General features: G+C 49.7%; 5 protein-coding genes and 1 non-coding gene across 6 annotated transcripts; 3 read left to right on the top strand and 3 right to left on the bottom strand.

Moving 5' to 3' along the window:
- Nucleotides 1-537: 537 nt before the first annotated feature.
- Nucleotides 538-894, top strand: SMAC4_13091 (uncharacterized protein; the record flags this gene model as incomplete). The annotated part of the gene is made up of 1 exon (XM_066091258.1): nt 538-894. The coding sequence occupies one exon, from the start codon at nt 538-540 to the stop codon at nt 892-894; it is 357 nt and encodes a 118-aa protein (XP_065945754.1).
- Nucleotides 895-3,224: 2,330 nt separating this feature from the next.
- On the bottom strand, nt 3,225-3,296 carry SMAC4_13092. The gene has a single exon. It is a non-coding gene; the product is annotated as a tRNA-Arg (tRNA).
- Nucleotides 3,297-3,698: 402 nt separating this feature from the next.
- On the bottom strand, nt 3,699-4,532 carry SMAC4_10067 (uncharacterized protein; the record flags this gene model as incomplete). Its single annotated transcript, XM_003343309.2, has 1 exon — nt 3,699-4,532. The coding sequence occupies one exon, from the start codon at nt 4,530-4,532 to the stop codon at nt 3,699-3,701; it is 834 nt and encodes a 277-aa protein (XP_003343357.2).
- A 2,081-nt stretch (nt 4,533-6,613) lies between these two features.
- SMAC4_13093 (uncharacterized protein) lies at nt 6,614-8,059 on the bottom strand (the record flags this gene model as incomplete). The annotated part of the gene is made up of 1 exon (XM_066091259.1): nt 6,614-8,059. One exon carries the CDS (start codon nt 8,057-8,059, stop codon nt 6,614-6,616), a length of 1,446 nt encoding a protein of 481 aa, XP_065945755.1.
- Nucleotides 8,060-11,441: 3,382 nt separating this feature from the next.
- SMAC4_09155 (uncharacterized protein) lies at nt 11,442-13,400 on the top strand. Its single transcript, XM_066090902.1, has 6 exons — nt 11,442-11,653; nt 11,906-12,045; nt 12,139-12,278; nt 12,344-12,356; nt 12,423-12,855; nt 12,915-13,400. The coding sequence occupies exons 1-6, from the start codon at nt 11,498-11,500 to the stop codon at nt 13,152-13,154; spliced, it is 1,122 nt and encodes a 373-aa protein (XP_065945756.1). The 5' UTR covers nt 11,442-11,497; the 3' UTR covers nt 13,155-13,400.
- A 264-nt stretch (nt 13,401-13,664) lies between these two features.
- On the top strand, nt 13,665-14,214 carry SMAC4_09156 (uncharacterized protein; the record flags this gene model as incomplete). The annotated part of the gene is made up of 2 exons (XM_003347403.2): nt 13,665-13,742; nt 13,817-14,214. 2 exons carry the CDS (start codon nt 13,665-13,667, stop codon nt 14,000-14,002), a joined length of 264 nt encoding a protein of 87 aa, XP_003347451.1. The 3' UTR covers nt 14,003-14,214.
- Nucleotides 14,215-17,033: the final 2,819 nt, after the last annotated feature.

Consider the following 17,033-nt stretch of genomic DNA (forward strand, 5'->3'; position numbering starts at 1 on the left):
AGAGGAAGAGCAAGTAAAGGAAGGAGGAAGAAGAAGGAGCGAGTGAGGAAGAGGGAGGAAGAGGGAGGAAGAGGGAGGAAGCGACGCCAATGCAACTGGCGGGGTTTAGCGTTTGGGCTAGAACGTTCATGGGCGGACATTTAATTTTACCGAGCGACGAATAGTCAGATCAACGAGGTAGGGCAAGACAGGCAGATGAAGGAGGCAGGCTAATACAGGCAGGTTACAGCAGGAAGATGAAGGAGGAGCGACATTTGCAGGTTTGTCAAGCCTTTGTCGCTAATTCTTTGCTCACTCTTTTCACGTCAACACCATCTCCGCATCTTCCCACTACATACAATCATCGTCCTTTCTTCCGGTCTTAATTCCAGCCATTTCAAAATGGAGGCGCTTAAGAGCGAAATTGAATCAACATCCTCCTGCAACACAAAGTCTTGGCGCCAAGCGTTAGTATTAACGCTTGGTTGTCCGCAAAATATTTAACACCACCAAAATCGCCGTTTCCACGGTCGATATCTCAATAACCATAACGACAAAATGTCTACGCCTCCGCCCTCCGGGGCCCCCAAACCACCGCCGCCGGCCATGATACTGGTTATTCCTCTGCCGAACACCCTTTGCGTCCCGCCCCCGCCCTCCACGACGGCGCAGTCGGCCAAGAGAGCCCGGACTGTGGACGAGGAAGTCCGTCACGCCCACGCCACCACCGCCACCACCACTGGGGCTATCTCGTCATGCGCAGAGAATTTCATCTCTGAAGCTCTCGCAAAGGCTGAAGTCTATCGCTCCTTTGCCGCCGCCCTCGACACCGAACTCGCTCGCTTCTCCGCCGTCTCGCCCGCTCACGCACGTGAAGCGGACCGCCTCGCACGAACCATCACCGCCGCCCTGTAGAAAAGTTCTGCCTCACCGCCGTCGCCTACCCCGGATTCTACCCCCCCCCCCCCCCCCCCAGCAAATAAAAAGATCTCCTCACACGGTATCATATGTGGTGGATATCACAAACAGGTGAAGATTTTCTTGAATCTAGAACAGATGCTTTGAATGTTTAGAGTCTATGATTCAATAGAGCGTATCATTTCTAGTTCTAGTTCTTTTGAGAAGGCGGAAGGTAGCGAGCTACAGGAACATTCTTCAACGTGAACATCGCAATGTCGCGAATCCCTAAGTCAACCTATTTGTGGCGTGAGGCCGCCCCAACAAAGCAGATTGATGTTTGGTGGTGCCGTTGTAGTTCCGAAGTGAAGCAGGTTTGATCAGATGCGGGTGTAAGGGGTACAGCATAGTTGACACAGATGCTGGCCAAAAGAATCGATAAGGTTCTACGAAGAGAGAAGGGGAGAAAAGAACACCCTCTGGGCAGTCTGGCCGGCTGTCCTAAAGAAGAGACGTGCGCGCGCACAGGCCAATGTTGCCTGCCGCGTGAGTAGAGCACTCGCCTGGCAAGATTGCCAGGCATTTCAGCCGCGGGCACTAGCCCCATGAAAGAATCAACGGGGAAGAATGGATATACAATGAATGCGATGAGAATGGGACAGAAGTTTGCTTGTTTGGTTCAGTTGGGAATCCGAGGGTAAAGACACAATTTATATCTTGAGGCTCTTCTAACTCGCCTGAAGCGATATACGTACGGAGAAAAGTGTTCACCAAAGCCAACCACACCTTCCAGTTAGAAGTACTAAGCATATGGAATAGGCGTGATACCGGAATCCCTGGATTCCTTGTATCGTTGGCCATATCCTGTATTATAGCTTAGACTAGTCATTACAGCCCAGATTAGCTGAGCTGCCATGGTGACTTTGGTGCTTGCCCAGCCGTTGCCCTGCGCTCGGGCCACCTAGCTCGCTGCGCTGCATATCTACTTGCGTGCAGACGGCTGGCTGGAAGCCAGGCCTTTCTTCTGAGATAATCTCTCTTTTACCCTTTATTTACACACAATATGGCCTCACTCTCGTGGCCCCCTGTATTGAGTGTAAATCCCTGAATTCCCGTATCACTAGCTGACGAAGTTGTTATTGTTGTTGTTTTGGTTATTTTTAACGTCTACTTCCGCCTCCCGCTAGCTGACGAGGTGCTATGATAATAGATAAGGGAAGATAGAGAGAGGAAGAGGGAGGAAGAAGATAGGGGGTGCAGATAGAGGCATAAGAATAGACGGAGAGAGACAGAAAAGAGGCTTTTGGGGCGTAATAAACCCTGGTCTTAGGATCTGTGTCAACCTTGCCATTCCTTCGCTGCCTCCGCAACCTGTTAGATTTCAAAAGGTGGAGTCTGGCACTTCTGGCCATCTTCTATCAAGATTATCGGTACCAATCACCTCGTTTTGGGCTGAACAAGTTGCACTAGCGTCAACACAGTTTAGGATAGGGATCTGATGTGACAAGGGCAGTGTTCTGGGCTTGGAACAATAGTTCAATTTAGCTAATAATCTTCTTTGGTCTCGAAAGCCTTGTTGATCCTTTCAACCTTCATGAGAAGGTTGGTACGTACCGAGCCCGGTGTGCCAGGCATCGGCGCGAGTCTATCTAGTTCATCTGCCTACAAGTAGATCTTCTGGATGCCAGCCTTCGTCCAATTGCCCGTCAGTAATTCCGGTCGGTGGTTCAATTGATGAATGTTGCTGGCGGAATTCCCTGTGGCATTCTGTCGGTAATTCCGGTCGGCAGTTTGACTGATGAATGTCACCGGCAAATGTCCGTGTGACAGCCGTGCCTTTTGGCCGAATACTCTGGCCGAGGCAAGGCTGGCATTGTATGGCGAGGTTGGGTTAATGTCAAGCATTGAGGCTCTATTGAACTTCAAACCCAGGAGTGTGGGCAATGTCCGTGTGACATAAGTATAGGTTGAACTGACCGATGATATCTGACTGGAGCCGTCCCTTGCCCTCTCCAAAAACCTCCCGCATGTTGCTTTTTACGCTCTCTGTTCAGTTGCTAACACTCCTCTGTGATGACAGGATCTGGTATTCTATAACGGTGAAATCAACGTTGAGAATAGCTCGGACGCGTCTTTCATGGAGTATTGGGAACCAAACCCAAGATACCAACAATCCATGTACACCATCAACTGGGTTCGCAGATATGGCACCTTTATATTGCCACCGTCGGAACCACCGCCACAGTGAGATTCTGGTTGAAAGGAAAGGAGAGGGAAAATGCAAACTATTGGAGACAGTTATAGAAGGAAGAGAAAAGTGGCAGGGAAAAAACTTCAAAAAAATGAATCGATCCACCCAGGGGTCGAACCTGGAACCTCCTGATTCGTAGTCAGACGCTCTGCCATTGAGCCAGCGGACCTTGATTGGTTACTCGGGTTAGATCAATAATTGAAGTACCTCTGATGTTTTGGTACAGTGGAACTCGACCTATTTTGGTGTAAGTTGTGAATGCAAACCAGACAATTCACGGTCTTCACTCGCACGACTCTCACAGGACCATTTTCTCCTGTCAGGTCTATAGTGTGGGGACGCAACGCTCATGAAATCCTATTCTGGGAAGATCCGCATATGGGAAAAGTTACTCTCAGCGGATGCAGTGTTCTATTGTGCAGACCATGATCGCCCCGTGAAATTCCCCTCGCCTCCCACCTCTTATGAACATATCGCGCATGGAACGCATGACTCTAGCAAGAGACTTTTTCTGGGAAAAAAAAAAAAAGTGAATCCCATGTATATCTTTTGTCGGAACAAATCATTAACTTCAATTCGAGTTGCAACAGATAATACTGTCCCATCTCGCGAACATCGGGAAGATATATTTGGGCAAAATGAGGACATCAGACACATCTTCACCACGGACAGAGACACCAGGAGAGAAAACACAATCTGAAAAACAAAGGCCTGAGCAATAGCTCAACGAAGTACGGATGGATAATTTAAATGTCAAGTTCTTGTGATCAGAGGAGACCTTGACTTCGTATTTCGTGCCGCTCAACCATGGCTTCCACTCCTTGAATGCCCAGATGATGGACATGAGCTCCTTGCCGTGTATGGGGTAGTTGAGCTCAGGTCCTCGGAATGCCTTTGAGTAGAATGTAACGGGGTGGAGTCGACCCTGCTCGTCTCGCTGGCCGAGTTGACCACCTATTGCCCAGTCGGATGCATCTGTTTCGACCTCAAATTCCTTGTCTGGGTCAGGAAGAACAAGGATGGGGTCGTCCAGAATCATTTGCTTCAAGGTTTGGAAAGCGTTGTCGCATTCCTTTGACCATATGAAGTCGGTGTCCTTCTTGGTCAAGTCGTTGGGTGGCTTAGCGATGCCTCCAAAACCCTTGATGAAACGTCGGTAAAAGTTGACAAATCCCAAGAATCCTCGGACTCCTGACACTGTTGTTGGTGCTGGACATTCGGCGACGTCCTTGATTTTGGTGGGATCCATGCGGATCTGCCCAGGGGAAATGCGGTATCCCAGGAAATCTACCTGGGTAACGTGAAACTCGTTTTTCTTGGGGTTGATGGACAATCCTGCTTTCTCAAGTACTGCAAGCACCTTGTGAACGTGTTTCTGATGTTCCTCTTCTGTCTCAGAAAACATGATGATGTCGATGTAAGCCATCACGAATTCCCTGTGACGAACCGTTACAAGCACAGGAGTATTATCGCTGGGATAGAACAATAGAGTAACAGAGTGGTAGCCGAAAGTACTGGTAGATTGTGATAGCTATTGCTTGCTGAAGAGCCCAGTATTTGGACGGCCTGGGAGGCCCTCCTTTATACTGTTTCTTCAGTGTGAGCCGTTGCGTCGTGGCCGCGGCGCGGCTCTGATTGGTTTCGTTATTTGCTTACGTAAGTCATCCCTTATTGGATCGTAACATTCCCCTGCGAGCTGTTTGGTTTGTTGTTGTTGTTGTTGTTGTTGTTGTTGTTGTTGTTGTTGTTGTTGTTGTTGTTGTTGTTGTTGTTGTTGTTGTTGTTATTTTTAACGTCTACTTCCGCCTCCCGTAGGGCATGAGACGTGCCGCACCGGTGAGTCTAGCATACAAGATTAAGAGCAATGCCCTAACTGTCCACCAAAACCATTAATCCAAGGGCAAACCGAGGCCTATTGCCAGTGTAAATCATGTGTTGCCCATAGCGTAAACGCGGCCCAACACTTATAATCGAATCGCCCAGTGGGCGAGCCGCCAGTATATGACGGAACCTGTAGCACAACAAAAACTACCTGCTTGGCGGAGGCGAGCCTGTGCTCAATGTGGTGCTTCCAATTCAGCTTGCTGTGGAGCCAAATCCCCAGCCAACGCATTGCCGGCTGTGCACCCACCTCGACTCCTCTGTGCGTAATGGTCGGGTGTCACACGGACATCTGCCTACACTCCCGGGTTTGAAGTTCAATAGAGCCTCAATGCTTGACATTAACCCAACCTCGCCATACAATGCCAGCCTTGCCTCGGCCAGAGTATTCGGCCAAAAGGCACGGCTGTCACACGGACATTTGCCGGTGACATTCATCAGTCAAACTGCCGACCGGAATTACCGACAGAATGCCACAGGGAATTCCGCCAGCAACATTCATCAATTGAACCACCGACCGGAATTACTGACGGGCAATTGGACGAAGGCTGGCATCCAGAAGATCTACTTGTAGGCAGATGAACTAGATAGACTCGCGCCGATGCCTGGCACACCGGGCTCGGTACGTACCAACCTTCTTTGGTATAAGAAGGCCTTAAGGCCTGACCTTCTCATGAAGGTTGAAAGGATCAACAAGGCCTTCGGGACCAAAGTAGTTTATCAGCTGAATTGAACTACTGTTCCAAGCCCAGAATACTGCCCTTGTCACATTCAAGCTAAAACTTGGATCCTGGCACTCGACCGCTGTCTCAACGGAGATTAGAGATGACGTCCCTCAGTCACGGCTTGTGACAAGGGCAGTGTTGGGCTTGGAACAGTAGTTCAAATTCAACTAATAAACTACTTTGGTCTCGAAGGCCTTGTTGAATCCTTTCAAGCCTTTCATCCAGGCTGGACTTCCTGGCCTTCTTATGCCAAAGCCTTCCTTCCTTCTAATAGGTACGTACACATCTGCATCCTATCTAGTGTGCCTATTGTGCATCTATCTAGTGTGCACTATTGTGCTTACATGTGGGTCTTCCTAAATAGCTTCCTTCAGTGTTCTTCCTTCATGGCCTGGCCAGCGCGGCCTAGCGTGGAGGCAGTGCAGGCGGCAGTTGTGTCGTTGGCTGGAATACGCCGAAGGCGCTAATGGTACTGACTTGGGGGATTCCACGGCTTGTAAGTCGTGACTTCCTGGCCTTCTTATGCCGCCTTCCTTCCTTCTAATAGGAGGACTACTAAATAGCTTCCTTCAGTGTTCTTCTGGCCAGCGCGGCCTAGCGTGGAGGCAGTGCAGGCGGCAGTTGTGTCGTTGGCTGGAATACGCCGAAGGGTGAGGGGATTCCGGGTAAGTCGTGCCGTTGGAGGAACAGACTTCCCGAAGGTGAGTGTAGCCTAGTTGCTTGAGACATCCAGCCGTGTGGCAAGGCTTGGGGTTCAGCCGTGTGGCAAGGCTTGGGGTTCAGCCGTGCGGCTCTTGGGGAGATTAGTGGTATTGTCGAATGTCCGTGTGACACGGCTCCTCACCAACCGTCCCCCATTCGCTCCACAACATCAAACTTTTTAGTTGAGGAGAATAGGCTGGCCATAAGCACGGTCCTCATCCCATCCCGACCACGGCCGGACTTTCACCCGTCTATCTGACAGATCATACAAGGCATGTTCAGCCCGGAGATCCTCCTTAATCTGTTCCATGCATTTCTCCGCCTGGTCCCTCGCAGCCTGCGTGATTTTTCCCTCTTTGACGTGCTTCAACAAAACCTTCAACAGCTTGTAGGCGGCAACTCGGCGCGAGAGGGAGAGAAATGGGGCGCCGTGTGATATGGCGTTCTCTAGGGGCGTGGAGTTGAACAGGGTGGCTTTGATCATCAGCGATGCTCCAGAGCGGACGAGGGTCTCGATGATTTCCTGTATACTTCTTGTGGGGTACTCATAATGGCGATTCTCTAGGGTATCCATCCACTCCGGGTCTTCTGCTCTGTAATCAGATGCGGGGGGTATAAGACAGTGCAGCGGGGACGACCAATTCTGAGTCTCTTGTGTGGGAGGCAGCCCCTGAGTGTCGCAGCCTAGACGCAAAAGCTGTTGGGCCGTTTCATAGTTTCCCCATTTGAGTACAGTAACGAGGGGTGACTGCCCTGCACTCCTGGACTCAGCGGGGTATGGGCCGAGGCTGGCCCCTCCTTCGTGAACAAGCACCTCAATGATCCTGTTCAGGAAGTCCCGAAGTATGAAGTCGAGACCCAGATTCTTGTCACTCAGGGTCGCTTCAAGAACTATTTTTCCGTCGTGGGGGTTAACCATATTGACCAGGTTGCAAACGCTTGGGTACTCCAGCATGGCGGACAGGAACTCGATGTCCTTCCTGAAAAAGGCCGTTTTTATCGCGGTTTGAAGGATTAGGGGCCTGTCAACATTCTTCGACTCTTCCAAAGCCGCTCGCCCGAACTGGTCTATGATAAACTGTGCGATGAGGGAATGACCTTTGCATAAGGCCAGGTGTAATGTCGAGCATTTGTGCTCCAACTCTTCGCTGGTAGTGTCACATTCACACATGTTGACGGCAGCTTGGTCGGGCGTGTTGATCACTGCGCCCTCTTGAATCAGCCACACCACGGAGGGGCCGCGGCCCTTCTGGACCGCATGCTGGAGCATCGTTCCCAAGCCATAATTCAACCACATATGATGGTAGATGTCTTTGCCGTGAAAACCCTTGACTCGAGCATTGATATCTGCTCCATAAGCTTTAGCTTGAGCCATCACAGGCACCGATTCGTTGGTGATACCCCACATGAGAGCCTCGTTTGGGTAGCAATGCGGGTAGTTTTCATGCTTTGCGGTGCGGTATAATTCTGGCTCGTATATTGACCTCAGCCTATTCGAAGACCTAGACAATACGGCAAGTGTGTCCAGCCGACCGTCGTCCTTTAGGAAACGCGAAATCATCAGGTGAATTTCGGGAGGAAGGTTCGGACAACCCTGTGCGGTGGGGCGAATGATTGGGCTCATGTTCTGTGGTTATCGGATGAATAGATGAGGTATATCTGGATAGAAATGTCGTTGCGGTAGACGTGGTGAGTTATTGGTGGAAGTGCAAATCGCGAATCGGTAGTAAATTTTGGTATGGTTATATAGGAGGAAGGCGAACGAAAAGTAGCTGGAGAAATAAACAGAATTTGGTTGAATGGTGAATGGCAGATACCTGCGGTATTGCGTTAGCAATGGAGAACTGGTTCGAGCTTCCAGCTGGCCTCAGCTGCCAGCCATTTTATATCAACGCCTCCAAACCACTTGACACTCACCCATTAAGCGCTAACCAACCAAACTTTGAAGCCTAAGCCTTCCCGAATTTTCCCACCTTTCGTTTTTCTTCTCATTTTTTGAGGCGCCGGAAGGATCGTCACACGAACATTTGCCCAGAGTTCTGGGTTAGATGTTCCGCGGCTTAACAGAACCTCAACACTTTGCATCAGCCTTAACTGCCGATGGCGCTGAGCATCATCCTGAGGTTCCCCTCGCATCACGAGACGAGAGGGCACCGTTAGGGGCATGGTGAGATATGCATTGTTATGCGATGTGCATGAAAGACAGGTCAGCCCGTGCATGCGTACGTGCAGCTCCAGTGACTGCTGGGCCACAATGACGACCGGCCAGAGGCCGATGCTAGAGGAAAGGAGAATGGGCGAAAAGCACTCAGGAAGATCCACATGAAGACCGCTAGATAGATACCTCGAGGCATTAGGCAACAAGGCTCGATACGCACCTCAGTACGTACCACACCTCTTTGGAATAAGAAAGCCTAGAAACTCAGCCTTTGGTTGAAGGTTGAAGGTTGTTGTTGTTGTTGTTGTTGTTGTTGTTGTTATTTTTAACGTCTACTTCCGCCTCCCGTAGGGCATGAGACGTGCCGCACCGGTGAGTCTAGCATACAAAATTAAGAGCAATGCCCTAACTGTCCACCAAAACCATTGATCCGAGGGCAAACCGAGGCCTATTGCCAGTGTAAATCATGTGTTGCCCATAGTGTAAACGCAGCCCAACACTTGTAATCGAATCGCCCAGTGGGCGAGCCGCCAGTATATGACGGAACCTGTAGCACAAAGGAAAAGATAAAAGAAATGACAAAATCACTCCTCTCCGCTCTCGCTCTCGCTCTCCTCCTCCCGCAAGCCCTCCTCCCGTCTCCTTGCACGGTGAACGAGCCTGTCCAAGTCCACCGTAACCCTCTCAATATCGTGGCCATGGCCAACCTCCACCCCTCTACTCCGTAAGAACCCCGTAAGGTTGTCAGCGACGCCACCGCCGTCAGTGTGCTGTTGCCAGAGGGTCTGGCGCCATGCCTTTCTCGTGCAAGTCCACGAAAAGAAGTGCAAGGTCTGGATTCTAGCGATGAAGCGCTGCCAGTAAATTCCAATAGCAAGGGAGAGATTCTCCCGCGTAGCCGCTTCGCCCGTGACGGGGGAAACTGCATATGCCTTTCTGCAGAAAAAGGGATGGAAGGGATTCTTCCAGCTTCCACAGAAGCATGTCAGCAGGGCGTCCTCGTGCTCGAAGCGCCCATTGGACCATGGCGTCCAGCTCTCGTTGGGCCTTCTCTGTGACCTCTTCGTTCGAAGTGCCAGTAACAAGAACTGCACAGTCGTCTGCATATCCAAAATGCTGCGCTTCGCTCTCTCCAAAGCGATGGACCGGCTCTGTGTAGAGCAAGTAGATGATGGGCGAGGCAGGGGAGCCCTGAGGGAGCCCGCATCTGAGACGGCGCATAGGAGTGGTCACCCCTGGGTATCGCACGCAGGCCATGCGGTCCGTCATAAAAGACTCAACCCAGCGAACCACGCAGTCCGGCCACCCTTGCTCCCGCAAACGTAAGACCAGCCTATTCACTAGGACGGCATCAAAGGCGCCTTTGACATCCATGGCTACAAGTGCAGCAACGAGTCCCTTGTCGAGTGCAGCTTCGATATCGTGAAACAGAGCTTCCACAATGTCAACGGCCGAACGCCCTGGAAGGGCGCCAGCCTGCTGGGGATTCAAGACCCCGTTAGAAATGGCCGTCCAAGCAATCCGCCTGCCAATAAGGCGTTCGATGCCTTTTCCAAGGCAGGACAGGAGTGAGATGGGCCGCCATCCCTTGGCCGTCGTTTGGTCTTTCCCAGGTTTCGGTATCATAACCACTTCCGCCTGTCGGAAGACTTGGGGGTGGTAGCCGGTGGCGACGCAGCCCTGATAGAGCCGCAGGACAGGGTCTTTGATCGCTTCCCAGGACGCTTTCAACATACGGACGGTAATACCGTCGGAGGATACATTCATGGCGTTGAGGACAAAGCCACAAGAGAGGGGCATCGTGTTACGATCCAATCAGAGATCGCCTATGTAAGCTAGACTAGTTAGGACCAACGGACCAATGAAGGAGGTCCCGAAGTCCCGAAGGGATCGGGTCCCCGGGTCGGATATCTCGGGTCCTCTGAAGGCACGTATATAAGGCCTCCCGGCCTTCTTCTATACCGGACTCTTCAGCAAGCAATAGTTTCTACAATCAATCAGTACCTTTTGGCTACTACGAGCGTTGTGCTTCCTTATCCCAGCGATATACTCCTGTGCTGGTAACGGTTTGCCACACAGACCAGCACTACCGTTTATCATCATTCATTGCTCGTTGGGATGACTCACTGAATTTGGTTGGGTTAGAAAACATGGAGTGCCCGGTCGAACGCAGAATGTTGTTGAATGAGATATATGTTTATCTTCATTGCTGCGTATACCGTGAGTGGCTGGTAGCATGGTAACAACTACTGCGGAGGAGTGAAGGTCGGTGCCGTGGTCGCCAAGATAACAGAAGATAATGTGATTCTTGGACGTGGTTGCAGCCGTACTACTTGCAACATCTTTTATGGTTACGCCTAGTCTTCTCGATCTAGCTAGCCTGGCTCTGAGCAAGAATACCAAGCAAAGTATTCTCCAGCCTCCTGTGGGAGCTGGTGCGTACTGCAACGTTTGCCCACTCGCTCACTCACTGTGTTTCTCCACCACCTTGGGAGCTGGTATGGATTGCAGCCAATGGAATCCTTGATTCAGCAAAATGCTACCGTCACGATACATGAAATTACGTGCCAACTAACACTGAATCTGGGCTGTAACCGCATGGCTGCGTGCTTGCTGTTAGTCCCTGATGTACCGAAAGGACTCTAGCAAAGCAAGCACGAATGTGACCTCAGAGGTGACCGAAGCACACAGTTCGAACGAAAGGAGGTTATCTTCACTATTATTGACCGCTTTATGCAATGGCAGCCTCGGAAGACTTTTTTTTTCGAGGAGGGGTAACTAGGTAGGTGACGAGAACTCCTATAAATTGGGCCGCTGGCACGCGAAAACACCAAACATCGACTTTAGCCAACCTCTGCAGTTCACCGACCAATCTTTCCACCCTTTCAATATTCATCCTTGACGATGAGTTCCCCTTTCAAAAAGGCACAGTCACCAGCATCTGAGCCAAAGTCTCCAAAGGGAAAGGAGAAGTCGCCCACGCCTGCTCCCACATCTCCAGTGGGCGATGAGTCTTTGGAGCCTGTTGGCCTTTTGCCCGGTGCCCATTGGGGCCAGCAGGTTCGTTTCGTCTATACATCCTCTTTTCGGTTTTCACGAGGCGTTTGTTAGGCAGTAGTGATATTGGTGGCATCTGCATCCGACAGACGCAGGCCCACTGCCATACATAACGACTGTTGTCTCTCACTTTGTCCGACGACACTCTTCGTGAGCTAGATTGAGCAGTATCGAACAAGACATCCATGATCACAGAGTTTTCATCCATCATTTTGAGAATGGCGGATACTAACAAAAAGTCTTTTACAGGTACAGGAGATGGATGAGGACAATGACTCGACCCTGGGAAGTGACACCGAAAGTTCGACCGCCTCGATCTCTTCCAGCATTTTGCACTACCGTAGTGTCTTGGGACGAACCTACCACAGCGATTCTGTGACTGACACGGAGTATTGGTACGTCTAAATTGGAAAGCATGAGCAAGACGAATGCTGTACCCGTTGATGTTGTGGAGCTGAACTAACTCCTGGTCCATGTGCACCACTCAGGGGCCCTAATGATGCCAAGGCAAATGAGTTGTTGGATATCATGCACGCAACTTTGGTCATGTTGTTCGATGGAAAGCTGTATACGTCACCTCTCAATGAGAAGGAGATTAAGAATGCTATTGATATCGGTACCGGCACTGGTAAGCCAATCAACCTGGACCGGCATCTCTCCCTTTTGTTCAATTTTACTGACCTTTACGTGTAGGAGTCTGGGCTATGTAAGAATCGATATGTAATATTTCGGCGTCAATCTTCAATTGCTAATATCTCATTTTCATATGCAGTGATTTTGCGGACGATCATCCCAATTGCAACGTAGTTGGCACCGACATTTCCCCTATTCAACCTACCTGGTTACCTCCAAACGCCTGCTTCGAGATCAATGACGCAACTAAGCAGTGGACCTATCAAGAGAACTACTTCGACTTTATTCATCTTCGCTGGCTTACCGGCGTCATCCAGGATTGGAATGCCCTATATAAGGAGGCGTATCGGTGTGCAAAGCCCGGTGCTTGGATTGAACACCTTGACGTCGATGCTCAATTCTATTGCTTTGATGGAACGATGCCTGAAAAGTCCGCCATGGCCCAGTGGGGTCCAATTTGGAAAGAGGTTGGGAGGAAGACCGGGCTCGAATTCAACGTGGTTTCTTCAAACACGATGGAAAAGGGATTGAAGAACGCTGGGTTTACCAACATTACGTCCGAGGATTACTATGTCAGACTTTCCTTCTCCGTGAGCCCTTGAGACGAACTGAAACTGACCCCGAGTTCTAGGTTCCCGCCTCGTCCTGGTCCGATGACGAGAAGATGAAGCAGCTGGGTATCTACAACTCTGTGGCGATGACACATGATGTTGAGGGTTTCCTTGTCTACTTCATGTCCAACTACCTTGGATGGACTTCAAAGGATATCACGAACTACGCTGCTACTATTCGCCGAGAGTTCAGGGAAGCCAAGATTCATTCTAACGGTAGGTGGCGCATAGTGAGGGCGCAAAAGCCGTTGGATGCTTAAGGTGAATAACCGATGGGAGGCCATGTCAAAGGCTGGTGGGTGTTGTGAATGTGGATATTTCGACGGAGGTCGTACATGTATCGTGCCCATGCTCTTGATTATCATGCGGCCTGTCTCTTGCGTCAATCGCGATTTTGCGTATGACTTCTCATTATCATTTATACATTCCTCTTTGGAAATTTGATCATTCAACATCATTGACTCCTCGGAACTTGTCTGCTCCCCCGCTCCTCGCCCCCGTCTAACGAAATTAATCATCTTCCTCAATTCCACATCTTCCTCCTCCAACGGAAATTCATCTTCCTCCTACAACAAAAAGTCTTGGCGCCTCGTTTCTCATGGGTTTGGTCCTGCTCCTCCCTACAGGCGAGGATTCCTAGGAAATGCTCGACGAGCTTGCCGAGGCCCTCTGTAATGTCCTTATAGAGGCCCTCCATAATCACTCACAGGCCCTCGAAACCCGAAAAGAACGCAAAGTGGTGGAATAGAACGTGTGCGCAGGCCTCTAAAATGTTCCGCAACTATCGGCACAACAACCCAAATCCCATCCCCCAATGGATAGAAGCTCTCCGACAAGAGTTTAAGAGGGTAGTCAGAGAAGCACAGCAGCTGTTTTTGACGACCTTATCACAAAGGCACAAAATGACAGGGACATCTTTCAGATCGTGGCGTGGCACAAGCCCCGCGACCGAATGGAGGCCCCTCCACTAGCCATCAATGGGCAGACCGTTATCGAGCCAGAAGCCAAGGCGGAGGCCCTCAGCATGACCCTTCTAGAAAGGAATAGTGAAGAAGAAGACCTCGAGACCGGCTGGGTACCCACAGTACCACGTCGTCGCCTACTCTAGTGTGACGAACCGTTACAAGCACAGGAGTATATCGCTGGGATAAAGATAGAACAGCGGTCGTAGTAGCCAAAAGGCACTGATTGATTGTAGAAACTATGACAGGCTGAGGTGCATATGCCCAGACGGCCAAACCTACAAAAGATAGGACGATGTTCTGCTTGCAAGGCAGAACTTGGAATGCACACTATATAGCCAATGCCAACCTGTGACAGAAACTATTGCTTGTTTAAGAGCCCAGTAAGGCGCTGTTGCTACTACGCTGCTTTCTTCAGCACTGCTGTCGTACTTCCTACTGCTTCCGCTCCGCTCTGCTACAAGTGCATAGTTTACTGTAGCATCTCTATACTAGTGCTATTATTATAGGCCAGTTAGGGCATTGTAGCAAACAGTATTAGTATTAGTATTGTCACGAGCGACGTGGTCACGAGAGACAAAGCTGAACATGTTATTCCAGGTTGTGACGAACGGCAGTCTGATCTCCCTAAATGAGATAGCTGAAGGTAGTAACTATCAGAGTTGTTCCGTGAAGCCAAAGGGTTCACAACAAGTATGCCTGCGTACTGGTCTCAATGGTGACAATGGTCTGAATGTCTGTTGACTACTGTCGAACTATCTGACAATCTGAGTTCTCCAGTCGTCCCTTTATATCTGCTCGCCCTCTGCGAGATATCTCTTTCCGGATGTTCATGCAACCGTGAACCCTTAGTGTTTGGTGCTGGGTTTTGCGGGCTCACTCCCATGATGGTGTGTCTGGCTCACTCCGGGAGCCGTGAGCTGTGAGCTCTTCCCTGTCCTAGCGTTACGCGGTCTAGCCTTATTGGGCTGTCTGTGCTACCAGCCTTGTGGTTGGCCCGTGTGTCCTCATAAGTTCGTAACACAGGTCTACAGTAAAATCACAAGAAGAAAGGAGGAAAATATGCGAAGGCGCGCCTGGCGCCTAGGGTTTTAACCTCGGGCCTAGGTAGCTTGTGCACGCGGCACAATATCTCGTGCTAAGACCCATCCACCAGTACCGTAACAGGTATTAGTATTAATATTAGTATTCGTATTTATATTAGTATTTGTTTGCTGCAATGCTCTAACTAGCCTATAATAATAGTACTAGTATAAATGCTACAGTGAACTATGCACTTGTAGCAGAGCGGAGCGGAAGCGGTAGAAAGTACGACAGCAGTGCTGAAGGAAGCAGCGTAGTAGCAAAGACAATAAAGAGATGTTGTAAAAGAGGTCTTAGAGAGAACTCTGCTCTCAAGATAGAAGAGCACAGTGAACTCTGCACTGTGAGAAACAACTATTATGATGAACTCTGCATTATAGGAGTAGACTGTATTGTATTGCTTTAATTGTACTTACTTGCTTAATAAGTGACTAACTAAAGGAGAGCAGAGGTCTTTATATACACAAACGTTAAATATCTAGAATATTTCAGAGTGTAAGAGCTTCTATAAGTTGATAAGTGTGCTTGTAGAAGCACTATACTATAAAAGGAATAAACTGAATCTATAAGCTTCTAGTACATTCCATGATAACAAATTAGTCTAGAAGGAATAGTAAACAAGTTAGAGAATTTCAGAATACAGTGGCAAAACTTCTATATTCTAGTACGCTCTATGGAGGCTGAGTGTGACGAACGGCAGTCTGATCTGCCTAAGTGGGATAGCTGAAGGTAAACACTACCAGAAGACGTTCGGTGAAGCTAAAGAGTTCACAACAAGTATGCTTGTATTGATACTAGTCTCGGTGATAATGATCAATTGACTACTGTCGAACTATCTGACAATCTGAGTTCTCCCGTAGTCCCTTTATACCTGCTCGCCCTCTGCGAGATATCTGTCTCCGGATGCTCTTGTCGAGCCCCATAGGTCTATCTGTGTGGTGGCTCACTGATGGTGTTGCGGCTCACTTGCGTTGTCGTGAGCCTGGCTCACTTCGTGAGCCCGGCTCACCCGTGATTGCCGTGAGCTCTTCTTGGCGCGTGAGCCCATCCTGGACCATAGTAGCACAGCCTAGCTCTTTTCGGTGTCTTGTGTTCCCAACCACTTGGTTGGCCCGTGAACTCGCTTAAGTTCGTAACACTGAGTGGACTGATTCCGTAGAAGGAATAGTTCAATTAGCCTTTTATACTATAAGTGTGACGAACGGCAGTCTGATCTGCCTAAATGAGATAGCTGAAGGTAATAACTATCAGAGTCGTTCGGTGAAGCCAAAAGGTTCACAACAAGTATGTGCGTGGTACTGGTCTCAATGAACAATTGTGGTAACTGTGATCTGTTGACTACTGTCGAACTATCTGACAATCTGAGTTCTCCCGTAGTCCCTTTATACCTGCTCGCCCTCTGCGAGATATCTGTTTCCGGATGCTCTTGTCGAGCCCCATAGGTCTATCTAGTGTGTGGTGCTCACGAGGGTCTTTGCTCACTGTGAGCACTGCTCGCCGTGATCACTGCTCACCGTGATCACTGCTCACTGTGAGCAGGTGCATTGGTGAGCCCGTGCATGCTTATGGTCCACCTGCGCTTTTGAGGGTTACACCAGTTCTTCTGGGCAGGCCTGCCGGGACCCGGTGGTCTGGGCGGCCCTTGTACCGCTCAAGTTCGTAACAATAAGGGGTACAGCATAGTTGACACAGATGCTGGCCAAAAGAATTGATAAGGTTCTACGAAGAGAGAAAGAGAGAAAAGGACATCCTCTGGGCAGTCTGGCCAGCTGTTCTAAAGAAGAGACGTGCGCGCGTACAGGCTAATATTACCTTCCGCGAGAGTAGAGCACTCGCCTGGCAAGATTGCCAGGTATTTCAGCCGCGGGCACTAGCCCTATGACATATACTACAAGGTAGTATAAGGCAGTTACAAGGCACAGTACTAGCCACACGTTAACAGTGTTAGTAGCAATAGTAGTAGCGGTAGTAGTAACAACAGTAGTAGTAACGGTAGTACTAGTAGTAGTAAAAGTATTAATAAAATAATTATAATATGGAAAATGTGATGGCAGTCTTTCAGTTGTGCCTCTCGACTGCTATCACAACTATATA

This window comes from Sordaria macrospora, chromosome 1 (assembly GCF_033870435.1).
Source record: "Sordaria macrospora chromosome 1, complete sequence".
NCBI lineage: Eukaryota > Fungi > Ascomycota > Sordariomycetes > Sordariales > Sordariaceae > Sordaria > Sordaria macrospora.